Source organism: Urocitellus parryii, chromosome 9 (assembly GCF_045843805.1).
Source record: "Urocitellus parryii isolate mUroPar1 chromosome 9, mUroPar1.hap1, whole genome shotgun sequence".
NCBI lineage: Eukaryota > Metazoa > Chordata > Mammalia > Rodentia > Sciuridae > Urocitellus > Urocitellus parryii.
In genome coordinates, this window is record NC_135539.1 from 133,132,532 (window position 1) to 133,148,753 (window position 16,222).

Sequence of the window (16,222 nt, forward strand, 5' to 3'; positions counted from 1 at the left end):
AAATAACAATATGTTGTAGCACTCTTCTTCATAGTGGGGAGAAAAATGAGGATTAATTATCTTTATTTTTCATATTCTTCAGCCACGTTAAAAAATGGCTAAATAAATCACAGTACACACAAGAGAATGTACAATGCTTATTTGGGCATTCAAAACTACCTATGTATGCATAATGATTCCAATTATATTAAAATGTACAGGGAAAATGAATGATAAAGTTTGCTAACATGAGAAATGTTCATTTTCTTTTTTGTGGTTTTTCTCTACTTTCCAAATGTTCTGCAAAAATATTCCATCGTCTTTTAAATCTGAAAAAGGAGTTAAAATTCAAAGTGAAATGTTAAGCCCTATTGCTGCATCTTGATTACCACTGGGGCCTCCTCCCAGGAGGAATGGTTTCTTTGTTTATCCCAAATTGTCTCCAACCCAGGATCCGGTGGAAAACACATCAAAAAAGTTACTAGCAGAGCAGAAAGAAGAAAGCAAGTGCTCACTAGGTATCCCTGACACCAGCTTCAAGGGCCTCAGGACACGCACAGCCCGGAGGGTCCTCAGGTCCACGTGGGTGTTGAAGTGGGTCCCCGCCGTGGCCAGGATGCTGCAGATGGAGACACAGAAGAGTCAAGGTTAACACAGCCTGGCTGTCCCCTCCCGTTCCTCAGGGGGAGCTGGGCTGCAGCAGGCTCAGCCTGGAAAGCACACAAAGCTGATACCAGCTGTATGTGGGCGCACCTGAGCCTGGGTGAATCACCAGTGGTGTCAAGTTGAGTTAAATTTAGCCATCTGGGTTTCACTTTGCAAAGAAGGAAAACTTACCAACGAGAATCACTGAAGCCCCAACTCAGGAGCAGCAGAGAAGTCCCCAGCGTCTTGATGCCTGACTCTTCTTCCTATCCCCCACCTCCAGCCGACTTAGACACATTTTTTTAATTTCATAGTTTTCTTAGATTCCTCTACTTCTTCTCTCCTTCAGGAAATTCCTCTGGATTAACACCACTAAAGGAGAAGTCATTGCACTGTACCTTGACACTTAGAATTTTTAACTAACAAATCAATCACACCCATGCTTTGTAATAACTTGGGTAGTCTCCACCCGTTACCAACATTCTAATAATTAGACTCCAAACTACTCTTTGACCTGAACTAGGTTTCTTTGCTTCCATTTATCCACCTTCCACAGTCACATTCAGAAGCATACATAAAAAATAACCCATAAGAATCCTACTAAATTGTCTACACCAACCGCCTTGTCCAGAAGAGACCATTTATTGCACAGACTCCCATGACACTGCAGAAACTTTGGAGAGACAAGGACACACATGTATTCGTGAATGATGCAGCAGAAGACTAAGAGCCAGAAGAATGGAGTTCAGGTCATGACTCAACGTGAGAACTAGGACTTGACACAGTCACCCACCACCAGGACCCTCTTCTTTTCATGTAAAAAGAAGAAATTACCATGGCCTTGCTGTAGAAATAAAATTAGATGTATTGAATATTAATAGTGATCTATAAATCATAATGTGCACCATTAACATTGTTTTTGATGCAAAGACTACTAATACTAATTGAATAAAACATCAGTTTAAAATTTGCTAGTTTTAGTCTTTAGTGAGATCATACTTTTTATCCCTCATGGCCTCTCCAGGACTGAGTCAGCTATCCAGAACCTCCAGGAAATGAGTCTTTCTGAATTTTCTATTGTGGCTGAAAGGGGTCAAGAATGGCTTATTTTATTTTATTGTTTTGGAGGAACCTATGAAATACTTCAAGTTTCAGAGAAAATACTTGAAGTGCCTTCAATACTTGACATGTCTTCAATGCCTGAAAGAGAACTGTATAAAAGATTTATGCTCTAGGAAGCAGATGCAGGATCAACAGGTACCAATAACAGACCCAGGACAAGGTAATCCTAACAGTGACTGTGAAGGAGTGCTGGCCACCAACCTTCTGGGATTCTTGATGTGGGATAGATATCCTTTCCAAAATTAGCTGTGTTCAGGGACAGGCTGCAGGGCTCTTTAGGAAGGAAAAGTATCTTCCTTGCGTTGAAGGTCATTTTAATGGCCAGTGGAGATCTCTTTCAGCTTTAAGATTCTCTATGTTCATCCTACCTCAAAACAAGAATCAGAAAGACATCCTAGTCTCATAAGGCATTCAGCAACTGGACAAGATTTCCAAGTCTTCCCCATCTTTCCTGACCCAAACTCCCATACCATCATGTGAAACGGAAGGACTTGGGGGAACAGAGATGCAGACACTGCTTTGAACTCTCTCTCTCTCTCTCTCTCTCTCTCTCTCTCTCTCTCTCTCTCTCTCTCTCTCATGACCAAAGGAAGAAATTAGGAAGGGAGTGAGAAAAATAGATCAAGGAGAAACATGGGAAGTTGAACTTGAAAATAGGACAGAAAGAGAAAGGGGAGAAAGACGAAGAAAAACAGGAGAGACGGGGTAGTGATAGGGACCTGCAGGAGAACAGGATCATTGTTCCCCACCTAATAAAGGCACCGAGTCTCCTGCTGCCCAGGTGCAAGACTGCTTTTACCGTGTCTTACAAATGCAGTGTGCGGACTCTGCCCTGTTCAGAAACGGAGTTCTGTTTCCTAGGATACCAGGTACACCTGAGATGTTCTTTCATATTATACAAAGAGGCTTTGGAAATGAGAATTTCCTCCCCAAACCTGGAGAGTTTAACAGGCATGTTTCAGAGCCTGGAGATAGAGGCAGTCAGGCAAAATTGAAAGGCCAAGAAAGCTCCAATGTATAAAGAAAGGAAAATGGTATTTAAAAAGAATAAAGAGATGAGAGGAGATTAAGCAGCAAAATCGTGGGGATGCAGACAGGGAAGGAAATAAGGAGGAAAAAAAAACAGGGAAGAAGCAAATATCAAAGAAACAGAAAAGTCACACTGGAAAGAGAACAAATAGAAAGCTAACTTGAAACAACCAAAAATAGGCCCGGGTTGCAGGTCCAGCCATAAGATATGTCATACTCTTGTCACCAAGTGAACCTTTGACTGAACCCACCTGCTCCCCAAATTACCCCAGGGCCATGCAGCCTGTGACCTTCTTCTTTCTTTCCCCTTAGAATTTTCTTTTCTTCAGCACAGAAGGATTTCCAACTGGATCTTTAATAGATGCCTATCAACCACTGGCTGATGTCTAACCTCCATTATTCATAAAGTTCTGAAGACAGAAATTATAACCTGGCTCCTCTGTCTACCTGTTAGAAGCAGGGGCAATGGGATTTTTGGAGGAAAAATATAATGAAGGAAAAGGACCCTGCTCTGTGCTCCAATACCATTCTGTGTGCACCTCGCATCATGGCCCTTACCACATCCTAGAGAAATTCTGCCTTCTCACGTGTCTCTTCCACTAGATCTGAAACACCTCAAATAGAGATACTGTCTGTGTTAGTCAGTTTTCCATCACTGTGACAAAGTACCTGAGATAATCAACTTACAAGGAGGAAAGATTGATTTTGACTCATGGTTTCAGAAGTTTCACTCCATAGTCACTTGGCTTCATTGCTTTGGGGTCTGTGGCAAGGCAGTAAATCATGGCAGAAGTGTGTGGCAGAGAAAATTGCTCACCCCATGGCAGCCAGGGAGCAAAAAGAGAGAGAAAGGAGCAACCATGGTCCTAATATCCACTTTAAGGACATGCCCCAAATGACTTAACGTCCTTCCATCAGACCGCACCTCCTCAAAGTTTCATCAATCCCCAATAGCACCACTGGCTGGCACCCAAGCCTTCAATGCATGGCCTTTCTTGCCTTATGGGGACACTTAATAACCAAACAATAACACTATTGTACTCTGTTCCTACCAAATCTAGCCCAGTGTCTGGCAAATCAGAGGTGCTCAATAAAAATTTGATAGGTTGAACTTGAACTGCACTGATGAAATTAATAAATCTGTTGAAGCAGAGATCAAAAGGAGAGAAATATCACAGGAATCCTAGAGCTTACTAATGAGAAGAGCAGGGTAGCAAAGCTGGGACGCTACTCAAACCTATAGGTATTTGAGCACAAAGGAGTATACTGTCCTTCAGCATAGGAAGTCTACTTCTAGGACTGCTGCTCCTTAGCACATCCCACAGGACAGGATCCGCCTGGTCCTCAGTAGGAGGGCTAGAAACAGAAGGAAGCATGGACAAAAATTCCAAAGTTAGAGACTGACCTCCCAGTAAAACCTAAGTATTGGGGTATATACAGCCCAGACAACTATACCAGGCCCATGCAGGAGGTGAGGGGGAAAGGGAGAGCAGGGAATGGCCCTTGACCCTCAACCTAGTGAAACACATAAATGATATGATTGTGCCGTCCCATTGAGCATCCTAACAGAGGTAGAGTAGAAAACACTGCAGTGGCCCGTACAGAGCTCACTACCTGCCATTTTTTCAAAGTGTTATCGCATTAAATCCTCCAAAATATCCTAATATGACTATTGTTTCATAGAAGATGAAACCAAGGCTCAGAAGTAAATTAAATGGCTCATAAGAAGAAGATCAGGAGTGAAGGTCAAATGTCCTCTGGTGTCAAAGCCGATTCTTTCCCTTCTCTGTCATTATGTGGGGCACTTTTCCCCAGAACTGGTCAGTCTCTTGGTTCAGTAGGTTGCTATAAATACCAAAGTCACTGTGTCTGGGCCTCCATGAACAGGTGAAACTTGATTCCCTTCATTCTAAGGCCACCGACCACCAAGTGCCACAGACTTGCCATTCTCAGGACCTCGCATGTCTTCCAATTACTCCCAAAACTGCCTAAATGGCAAGTGAGAGACACCACAAAGTCGAGGGAGGCCACTGAGGATAACTCCAACCCTGAGTTAATAAAAGCCTAAGCCCTCCACCGTCCCAAGAGGCCTATGCCTATGCTCCTCAGAAGCAGACGCCATTTCTACTTGTTTTGCCACCGTAGGCACAGAACCCCATGGGAAGTTCAATACAGAAGGGGAACTTAATTCACAACTATCCCCCTAGCAAAGGACAGTCGGAGAGCAACCTCAACCCAACTACCACCCACACAGACAGCGCATAGGGCACACAGTGGAGATCAAAGCTCTCTCCTGTTGGCTGTCATGGCTCAGCCTCCCTCTAATGTGTTTCCTTTGGGTTTCCAGCAGGTAGGAAGAGAATGAGGAGAGGCTGATGCAGTTCCTGATGAGTGGCATGAGCCCTTCGAGGCAGGGGCCACTGCAGCAGCCCAGCAGAACAGGAGATGGAAGTGGTGCCCTGGGCGACTTGAACCAGATCCTCTCTCTCCAGTCAGTACCCCCAGAGTTCTTCAACCCTGTGTTCCTTTTGACCTTGGGGTGCTCCCCTAGATTCTTTGTCAATCCAGGTCTTACAGTCTGTCTTTACAGGCATGTTCCACTGGTTTACTTCCAAGCCTGAAAATCCAGAAGCAGTGGGTTTGGATTGAGGATTCTCTGATAAAATACAGGCTGCCCAGTTAAACTTGAATTTCAGATAAGCAACAAATAATTTTAGTGCAATTATTGTGTAATGTATTGTTCAGTTAAAATATGAAATTCAAATATAATGGGGCATTTCATGGATCTGTTTGCTAATTCTAGCAAGTATACTTATATGATATCTGGAATGCCCCCAAAGGCCTGCATGTTAAAGATTGGTCCCCACCCTACGGCACCATAGGGAGATAGCAGAGCCTCTAAGATTTGGGGCCTAGTGGGAGGTGTTAGGTCACTGGGAAGGTGCTTTTGAAGGTGACAGTGGGACCCTCCTCTCTTCTTTTTCTTTTTTACTTCTCATCTACCATGTGATCAGCAGCTTGCCCTACCACATGCTCCCACCATGACATACTTAATGTCTCACCCCAGACCCAAAAGCAGTGGGATCAACTGTATTTGGCCCTCAGGTGAACTTGATCAAGGACTGAAAATGCCAAAAGTATGAGCCAAAATATACCTTTCCTTTTTTTAAAAGTTGACTCTCTCAGGTACTCTGTCATAGGAATGGAAGACTTATTAATATAGGTAGTGAAAGAAATGACCAAGGAAAGAGGTCCCCTCTTAGTTTTTGCACCAGCCTAGACAAATCTGCAAGTTCTCTTCTGAGAACAGACACAAACCAGGGGTCTTTCAGCATTAGACCCAGGAGTCCCTACTGAGTTCAGAAATTACCTGTTTGTCTCAACCTATATATATATATATACCAAGGAAGAACTGCGTTTGCTTCATTAGCGTCCATGAGAAAAAGTTGATTAACTAGCAAAGATGTGAAAGGTTTAACTAGCTCACATTATGAGGAGACCAAGGGGAAGTAGGAAGGGACCTAATTCAACTTGAATTCCCAGCAAAGTTGAGTCAGGATGCCATTCCCTGGGGTAGCCACATATTGAGTGACCATGTCCACTCAGGAGCATTTCACCGGTGGCTGGCTCCTTCCTTTCTCCTACCACTTTACTTCCAGGAGGCACCAACACGTCATGTCCGTCTTCTGAAGCATCTCTAGGATTTGCTTCTCGCCACCCCCCCCAGCCTCCCTCCTGCCTGACCCACCTCTTCCTTGCTTTCTCTACCCTGTCTAAATGTATGATTCAGACCTCGCACCCGCGTGACATTCTACCTCCTCCTTGGAAAAGGTTTCCAATCCAAAGACAGCACTCTTCCCTGATAGCAGAGCTACCTCGAGGCCATGCAATCCTGCAGAGGTTGGTCCCTCTCCAGAACCCCCGTGGGTAAACCTTGATGAGTCAAAGGAAATCACCCACTGTCCTGGGTAATGACTGTTTAGGAATGGGCAAGAGATGGAACTAAGGCCACTTAGTTACAAGGAAAAATATGTTTCAGTAGACCTGTGTTCTAGAACAAAAGTAAAAAAAAAAAAAAACTAACTGCAATGATTTTGAAAACTTTTTGGTCAGAGCCTACATTTGGTCAGAGCCTACACTGCAAGGAGGATGTACTTACCCATTTCATTAAAGAATACTTTTTCTCTCTGTGATGTTCTCAAATTTTCTCTTGGATCCTTTCTTACGTTTTATGCGGGTTGCAACCAACTGAGTTGACCTGCTGACCCTCTAATGGGGCTAACCCACAGTATGGAACACCCTGGTATAGGGACCCACCAATACATTCATGCTAAGAAGACTGTTCTAAAGAGGTAGGATGGACCAACAAGAGTACCTGCTGGAACAGCACCCCTCAGCTTCTCGGTGTTTACCCAGAATGATGAAATGGTTTGCCTTGAAAGGCTTTGCTGTACTGTTCCAAGAACTGTGGACACAGCATTCTAGGAGGAGGCCTGTTCCCTTTTCTGGTAAGAGCAGTACTAAAGAAAGACCACACTCATACACACACTGAAAAATTATCACACAGCAGTTACCTGTTACCTCTGGTTTGTTTCGGGGACGGGGAATTTTTGATACATTGATACGTATCATTCAACAGTTTTGGGGTCTGAGTTAATTTACGGCAAAACTGGAACCCAGGCTTTCTTCTTTCATCTGTTTTTCTGTCTGCTCTACTGACAATAAATGAGAGCCAAGAAGCCCTAATATTTCTTGGGAGGTCGGAAATGCAGGAAGGGTCAACATGCCTTTTCCAGTAAGGAAAATCTGTGCCATTTCCCAGGGGTGGGGCAGGGGGAGACAAATTGTCTTAAACCAAAGTAAGGCAACCACTTGTGGAATTTAAAACGGTGTTCCAAATTCAGTTTCAATCTTAGGGTGTAATCCCAAAATATACCTTTTGATGAGGAGAAAAGTTGTGGCCTAAAAACCATCCCTTTCCTTCCCTACCAAACGAAATGTTAACAATCAAACCACGTCATAATCAAGGAGAAGAAACCGTGCCAACATTTGGGGACAGATAATTCTTTGTTGTGGGGAGTGGTCCTATAGATGGTCAGAGATTTAGCGGAATCCTCGGCCTCTAAAGACTAGATCCCAATAGCAACCCCACCACTCCCCTACCCAGCTAGGACAAGTGGCTCCCAGCATCATCAAGTGTCCTCTGGGGGGAAAAAGTCACCAAACGTCGAGAACCACTCCTGCAGGAGCAGAAGTGGCTCCTTCAAGCTGAACAACACTCAACAGCTGACTAAAGATTAGGCCTGTGTTTTATAATTAGTCCCTGTCTACACAGACAGCTCCTCCCAGGCCGAAACTAGAAATGAGTCCAGCCACAAGGCTTCCATCTGACAGCATAAGAAAATGCCCCACTGCCCTTCAAACACCTTAGAGAGGCATCAAGCTGGATCCAGCAGGTCTCCAAAGGAGGCTCTTAACCAAAGACGAGCCTCCCAATGCCTCCAGGTGGAGGAGGCAGAAACGCACGAAGAAGGGCTTTGCCTGCTTCGCCTCATCATAACAGAAACAGGGGCTCACGTCCCTACCCACGTCGTGAGCTTTCTTCCTCTACTGTGAAAATCCATGATTATTCACTCAAACCCAGCAAGGAGAAATGCCAAGAGACAAGAAGAAATCTTGTCAGTGTCCCATTCAAGCCCAGGTGGCACTGACAAAGAGGAAAAGAACAGTTTCCATAGCCCTGTCCCATCCATGTAACACGGTCCTCATTTCTTAGCTTTGAGAATTAAGGCTCAGAGAAAAAACAGGTTATCTCAAGGTCACTGGGACGGTCAATGGTCAAAGTGAGATTCAGACCCAGAATTTTAGCTTCCAAATTTGGAGTGCTTTTGGTAGCTACAAAAGGTAATGGCTAATAACTAGAAATATATCCCAAAGGCACATGTATGTGACAAACGCTCTCTCCAGGACGCCCACAGAGCTGCTTCTCTGCAGAGCCTCACGGTGTCCTGTGATTAGGGTTTCATATCAATGTTACCCAAACTGTGCTTCGGAGAGTTGGCAAAGAAGGAGAATTGCCGGAGAGGGAAATCCCACATTATAAGAACTCGCTGACATAAATACGTGTTCCTTGAGTTGTTTTTCTAGTAGTGGTGAGGGATTTCTGTTGATCCTCCACCTACACACTTTCTCTCATCAAGTCCCCCTCAGGACCAGGAACGAGCCGAGCCGTAGTGAGATGGAGAGCCAGGTACCGCGCAGAACCAGCTAACTCACTAGCCTTGCGAGGAGAAGGCAGTAATGAACTCCAGCATGCCAAGCCACCCCGCACTGGCCCTGCAGAGTGGCCGCCTACTGTACTTCCCCTCCACCGACAGCACCCCAACCCCGCAGGGCTTCCCCCAAACTGCAGCGTTCTCCTGTGGCCTTGCTGAACAGACTCGGGAGCAGGCAGCTCCTTTCCTGGCATGTTTGGACCTAGGGCAATAGTTTGGTGGCTCTCTTCTGAAGCAGCTAAAGCCGTAACACCAAAGGTTCAGGCGCTGCTCTACAGCAGAGAGCTGGCTGCAGCAAGAAAGAAGCAAGCTGATCCACAGAGGCCAGAGCCAGGAAGCGGGAAGGAATTCTGCAGGAGCTGGAGCCTGCGGTTCCTCAGGCCCAGCTTTTTCCTGATCTTTCCACAGTGCAGTCCTTCTGGGAGACAGCCCCTCCCCGCAAAGCCTTGCCTCACCCAAACTAGTCCCAGTAAGGGTTCTGTCCCTCACGACTCACCTATTCTGCTCAGGTAAGGCCCCCTAGAAAAGAAGCCAAGAGGATGAAATGAGCTTAGACAGACCTGCAAAGCCAAGAGAGCTCCACAGGTAAAGAAGAATCATGCCCCTGGCGCAGAGCTGGCATGCCCCGGAGAGAAAGTCGGGCTTTTTACTTGGCGTCACCCCAGCAAGTGGCTTAGACACCGAAACAACCCTCCCTGCTGCCTCTTTAACTTCCAAAAGGCTCAAAAATCATATTCGTTCATGATCCTCAAAAGAGCCAGATCTTCTTCCCAAAACACCAAAAGCCGTGAGTGTAGGCTAACACTGGCTGGAAGGTTGGCTACAGGGATCCTTCAAAGGGCAAAAGACCCGGGAATAAAGCTCTTCCTTCTCGTGGGGCTGTGGGATGGGCTTCTCGTGCTTTCTGGAAAACATCTGGCTTAAAGAATCTATCTGAGTTTATAAAACCTTTTCAAGTCAATGACTCTTTCAGACAAATCCTAGACCCCTAAATTTTAAATATATATGTGTACCTGTGTCCACTGTTCTTCTTTCCTAGTTTGGCCCACAGTGCCTGAGGGTGATTTGTGTGACAGGCACATGCTATCTTTCTTCTAGCATGACAGATATTTTTTTAAAAAAAAATACCTAGATAATTTCCCATTCTTGCCTAAAAGACAAAAGCAAGTTTGATGAAGAGGTGACCACAAAGTCGTTAAAAAATACCAACCCTCTGTAGAGCCCCCAAACGAACTAGAGCTATTTGTCAGAGAATACAAAATGCTTTTTACTTTTTAGAGTCATTAAACCAAATTCCTTCAGTGCTTCTGAGTCATACCACATCCCATACCACCTATTTGGAATATAATAAAAATCCAAGCAACATTAATAATTAAAAAGAACCGCGCCCATATACGAAGGAACAGCTTGTTACCCAGATCTGTTTGACAGTGATGTGTAAGCATCAACCAAGTAAGTGGTTTTAATTGTACTTTCATTGTGAACAAATGAAATGCTGAGATTTTGGAAGACTCCAGATGTTATTTCCACATAAGGGAAATGAGGTGGTGAGGCTATTTTCTCGGAGAGAACTTTAAAAGAGCACCTCTTTCCATTTACAAGGAATAGTACAACGTGTTTATTAACAATGGCGTCTAGACAAGGAGATTACAGCCTCTCGTGGAAGCACCCACACCAAGTGTCCAGGTTTTACTTGAAGGCAATGCTCTTTCTCTTGGGCTCTGAAGTTATTTTTAACCTTGCCAGCTATGCAAATTAGCTCCTGGCCTCTGAGCTTGAAAGAAACCAGGCTGAGACCAAGTTAATATTTCATGAAAAAAATGGAAATACTATAAAAGGCCAAGTGTGGCACTGAGCTCTGCATACTCTGTAACCGACCCTGTACAGATATGGCCACAGCCAATTTCTGAGTCAATTTAGCATGGAAAAGGCAAGGTGCAGACGACTCACAAAAAAAGAAACACAGACCGTTTCATGGTTGTATTTTAAAGGTTCCATAGGATTATAATCAAAGAAACCCAATCTATCAAATGGCTACCTCAAGAAGGATAGAAATTGGTGAACCGCTGGATGATGACTACATAGGAATGTTACAGCTGTCCGCTCTCTATAGCCCAAGAGCTTTAGGAAATTGCTTCAATACACACTCCAAAACGAGAGCAAATTTTTAATTCAATGTTGTATACACAGTGTTGTTTATATGCAAATTTTATGTATAAATTTCTAAAATGAAATAAGCATTATCTACAATAGTAAAAAAAAATCTAAAAATCACCTATAACTAAATAATGAAATAATCCAACTTAAAAATGGCCCAAAGAAGTGAAGAGTCACCTCCCAAAGAGAAACTTGAAAGACAAAATAATACATTGAAAAAAATAATACTACAATTCTTGGAGGAAGCATAAGTTAAAGCCATAATACTTATTATTGTATACTCATTATAAGGCTAAAATAACCACTACACAAAATATTCAAAAATCTGGACAATACCAAATGCAAGGGACCATGCGGAGCAAGTAGAACTGTTGTGTCCTGCTGCTAGATAACATAGCCAATTTTGAAAAAGTTTAGCAGCTTCTTATAGTTACACCTACAGTTACCATTTTACCTAGGAACGAATGGTTACTGATCACAGTTATAGTCATATTTGCCCCAAACTGAAAACAACCCAAATATCCCTCTACTGCAAAATAAACAGATATGGCTTCACAAAATTGAATACTAGGTAGCAATAAAAAGGAATTCATACAACAAAATGGATGAATCTCAAAGCACCATGCTAAGTGCAAGAAGCCAGAATCCAAAGGCGCTCCACGATCTGATTCCACTTATATGACATTCTGGAAAAGACAAAACTCAAAGGACAAACAGCTGCTGGAGGGTGGGGCTGGGGAGAGCAGATCGACTAGGAAAGGGCACAGGGCACGGGGGAGCTTCTGGGGTGAGAATATATTCTGTTTTGATCTTGATAGTAGTTAGTCAACCATTTACATTCGTCCAAACACACAATTGTACATCTAAAAAGGACAAATTTTAGTGTATGCAAATTAAATCTCAGTATAAATCTGACTTCAAAAAAAATCAGAGTCCTTAGGTTTGTTTTTTTTTTAATTGTGGTAAAATATACATAACACAAATTTTACCACGTAACTACTTTTTAGAGTATGGTTAGTAGCTGTAAGTACCCATGTGTATAGCAGCATCACATGGTGGTACTTTCACATGGTGGTACAACCAAAACCACTACTCTCCCATCAGAGCTTTTGCATCTTCCCCGATTGAAATTCCATACCCACTAAGTACTAACTCTCTACTCCCTCCAGTCCCTAGCATCTGTCTTTTCTTTTCTGTCTCTGAATCTGACTGCTCTTAGTTCCTAACAAAAGTGGAATCATATAATATTTGTTGTTTTGTGTCTACTTTATTTCACTAGTATAGTGTCTGCAAGGGTCATCCATATGGTATAAGGACTTATTTCCTTTTTAAGGCTGAATAATATTCTGTTGTGTGTATATGTTGCATTTGGTTTCCTTCAATGGACACTTGCATTACTTTCACCTTTTGGGTATTGTGAATGATGCTGCTATAAACATGGGTGTGCAAATTTGTTCAAAACCCTGCTTTTAATTCTTTTGAGTATATGCTGAATCTATGGTTATTATATGTTTAATTTTTTTAAGGAGCTACCATGCTGGTTTCCCACAGAGAATACATGGTGTTAAAACAACAGAGCAATAAGGTATAGTCCACTCCACAGAATATTATGTATTAATATTAACATGCTATTTCTGCAGAACTCTTAATAATATCAAGAAAAGGCATCATAGTCTGGAGGAAAAAAAAGCATAATTGTAAGGGGCAAATATCTTATCAACAATATACATTCCATAGTTTGAAATGTATAAACAAACAAATAATAAAAGCAAAATGGTAAAGGTGACTATCTTTAAGTGGTGCAATTGCAGGTTATCACTACAGTAGCCTTCCCTTATCCAGTTTTATTTTCCAATGTTTCGTCTACCCTCAGTCTGAAACTAATAAATGAAAAATTCCAGAAATAAACAATTTATATGTTTCAAATTGCACACCACTCTGAGTAGCATGACAAAATCTTGAGCTTTCCCACTGTGTTCCAACCAAGATATGAACTGTATCTGCCCTGTATACACTACCCGTCTAGTAGTCACCTTGTAGCTCTCTCAGTCCTCAGATCAACTATTGTGGAGTTGCAATGCTTATGTTCAAGTAATCCTGATTTTGTTTAATAACAGTTACAAAGCACAGGAGTAGTGATTCTGGAAAGTCAATTATACCAAAGAGAAGTCAGAAAGTGCTCCTTCAAGTGAAAAGACAAAAGTATGACAAGATATTTTGAGAGAGACCACATTTATATAACTTTTATTAGAGTTTATCATCATAACTGTTCTATTTTATATTAGTTATTGCTGTTCATCTCTTACTTATAAGTCAACCTCAGAAGTATGGACATGTATTAAAACACACATACCACACACACAAAAAATATATGTAGGGCTCAGTTCTGTCTGTGGTTTCAGGCATCTATTAAAGATCTTGGAACATATTGTGGAGAAGTAGAGATGACTATATTTTTTTACACTTATCTGTACTTTACAGATTTTTTTCAATGAGGAAATATTCCTTCCAAAGTCAGAAAAACTATTGTTGTTGTTTTTCCAAGGCAAGGTTGCCTGCAGTACCCCACTAACTTTCTGAAGCTGTTGACACAGAGAACAACTCTGGTGTTCTTCCCAACAGCCATCTGTGTGGCCCATGCAGGGGACCATCACACTGCCCAGGGATTTTACCCCCATACCGAGAGCTGCAGCATGTGTTCTGATGGCTGAACTTCAAATATGACGCAAATTCAACAGGTGCACAAAAAAGAGTCTCCAATAATCATTGGGTCCTTACAAAACAATCAAACCCTTCCAATATCGGTGAGGGCCGAGAAGAAGCACGAAGCCAAGCGGGAAGGAGTCTCTGCCACAGTCCTGCCACTGGGGAGCAGGGCTCTGAACACAGAGAACATACGGCATGCTAACCCTCTGTGCCTGCTCCGCAAGGGGGACAGCAGGACATGAAATGGCTGAAGCTGTCAGAAGGAATTGAGGCAGTCCTAGATGGCCAAGGGGGAACAATACAGTTAGTGTCGCTGGTATCATCTTCCAGAGGGAAAACTAAGGGTAGACAGAAAAATCAAGAAGTGCTCTGGAGTAAACGCAGGGGCCTCTTGAGCAGCCCTTTGTCCTTGTCCCACCACACAGTCCCCTTGCTCCTCTAGGTGCCCTTCTGAGCAGCCCAGTGACCAGGTATTTTGATCAGAAATGCCCTGCTAGAGACCAACCAGCCGAGCCACCAGAAGCCAGCATCTGGGGTTCCAGGGAGGAGAGAAGTGGGAATGCTGAACCCACCCACTCCCGGAGAGGACCCCCAACTCTCCCGGGCCCCACCAGAGCCCCTCTCCAGGAGCCCAGAGGGGCATGCCTCACTGTCTGGTCTTCACCTCGTGATGTTCATGCCTACTGGTCTCACCTTCTCCAACATATTAAAAGAAAGAAATGGGAGGGGGTACTAAAAATTCTGTGTGAACTCTGAGAAAGGCTGTGAACTAGCAAATTGTCCCTGGTTCTCCTTTCAAACTTACATTTTACACCTCTTCGTAGCAGCAGCAGCAGCAGCAGCAGCAGCAGCAGCTGTTCCAAGAACATTTTGGTCTTCACTCTGCTGGTTGGGAATCTGAGGCCCTGAGAACTGGACGCTGAAGTATTTCATCACCTCAATATGACCACAGTTGTCCCCCCTGCCCCGCCACCACAAGTGCCCTCATGCCAGCCCCAACATGTAACCCGAGGACATCCAGCCTCCAAGCAAAAACACTCCAGGAAGCAGATCCTCATTCAGGGTGGCCCTTCTTTGGGGAAGCGGGCCCTGCAGGGATAATGGCAAGAAGGGCCATGAGGTGCCAGTGGGGATGAGCTATCCAGGGGCAATGAACCAGCCTGCTCCACCGATGGGGGTCCTCCAAGTCCCTTTCCTCACTTAAGAGCTTCTGCAATAGTGAACACAGCCTGAAACTTCACTTCTTTATTTATCGCTGCTGTAGGGACAAAAGAAGCAAGGGTACCTCTCAGGGACACTATGGAATGAAAATGTAGGAGAATAAATACACTGTCCTGGGTCAGAACCCTGCATCAAGGTACACTGAACCCCTTCCACCCAGGAGGACAAGGGGTGTCAATGCCACGCTTCAGGCATCTGGGACAAAGACACCCTGGAGTCCTCTGTATGTAACCACATACACCAGAAAGCCTGTGCTGCATCCTTACACCACAGGGCCTATCACTTTGTCCATGTCCTTGGGGTGAAGGAGGACCCTGGGTCACAACTGGCAACCCAGAGCTGGTTTCAGTAGCTGGAGAACCAAAGCTCACATGCCACTCCCAAACCATTTGCTAGTCTAGGCCATGTCTCCATCAGTCTCAGAACAGCAGTGTCTAGTGTCTTCAGACAGAGCTCCAGAACTAAAGACGGGAGGAGCTTTTCTGAACTTCTTTCCTCCTCACAAAGCTTAAGAAGGGTATACGCTGCCCAGGCTGGCAGGAGCCACAGCTGGAGTGGAAAAGATTCCTCCCTTTCATTTCTCTGCTCATGCATTCCCGCAGGCACAGATGCTGATGTTATATTAATGAAAATATTTCCTATTTCCCAGCTCCATAGAGTTTACAGTCTAGTGGACCATGTCTTCCAAAAGCCCAGATTAGGAACGGAAGAGGGTAGGTCCTGGCACCAGGGTAGCCTGCTGAGGCTGAGCAGGGTAGAAGGAAAAGGAAAAAAAAAAAAAACAACAACAATTGTCCCTTCCCCCCAGAATTAATGTGGCCTGCTTCTTTGAGATTTCTGCTGACTGGGGGTGGCCAGGAAGGTGTGCTCTGGCTGAGGGAACTCTAAAAGAATTCCCCTTTCTCTTGAGTCTGTGAGTCCCCATCTTGCTTCCCAGCACGATTCAGTAGGGAGGACACTGAAGGGCACCCATTTCAGCCTCTAGCAACCAATATTCAGCCACTCCTCTGAGAATACTGTAAATTTAAAAAATAACTAAAAAGGTAGGACCAATTCTGCTAAGTCAAAGGTGAAACCCAGGTCAGAGA

The 16,222-nt window shown here is 43.9% G+C and overlaps 1 protein-coding gene across 3 annotated transcripts in view; it reads right to left on the minus strand.

The window, feature by feature from the left end:
- Positions 1-16,222, minus strand: part of Cacna1e (calcium voltage-gated channel subunit alpha1 E) — a 301,352-nt gene that overhangs the window by 216,107 nt on the left and 69,023 nt on the right. For all 3 annotated transcript variants that reach the window (XM_026392836.2, XM_026392834.2, XM_026392832.2), the window contains exon 4: positions 495-598. In XM_026392836.2, coding sequence (XP_026248621.2) covers positions 495-598 — 104 coding nt within the window. The remainder of the gene's footprint in view (positions 1-494; positions 599-16,222) is intronic.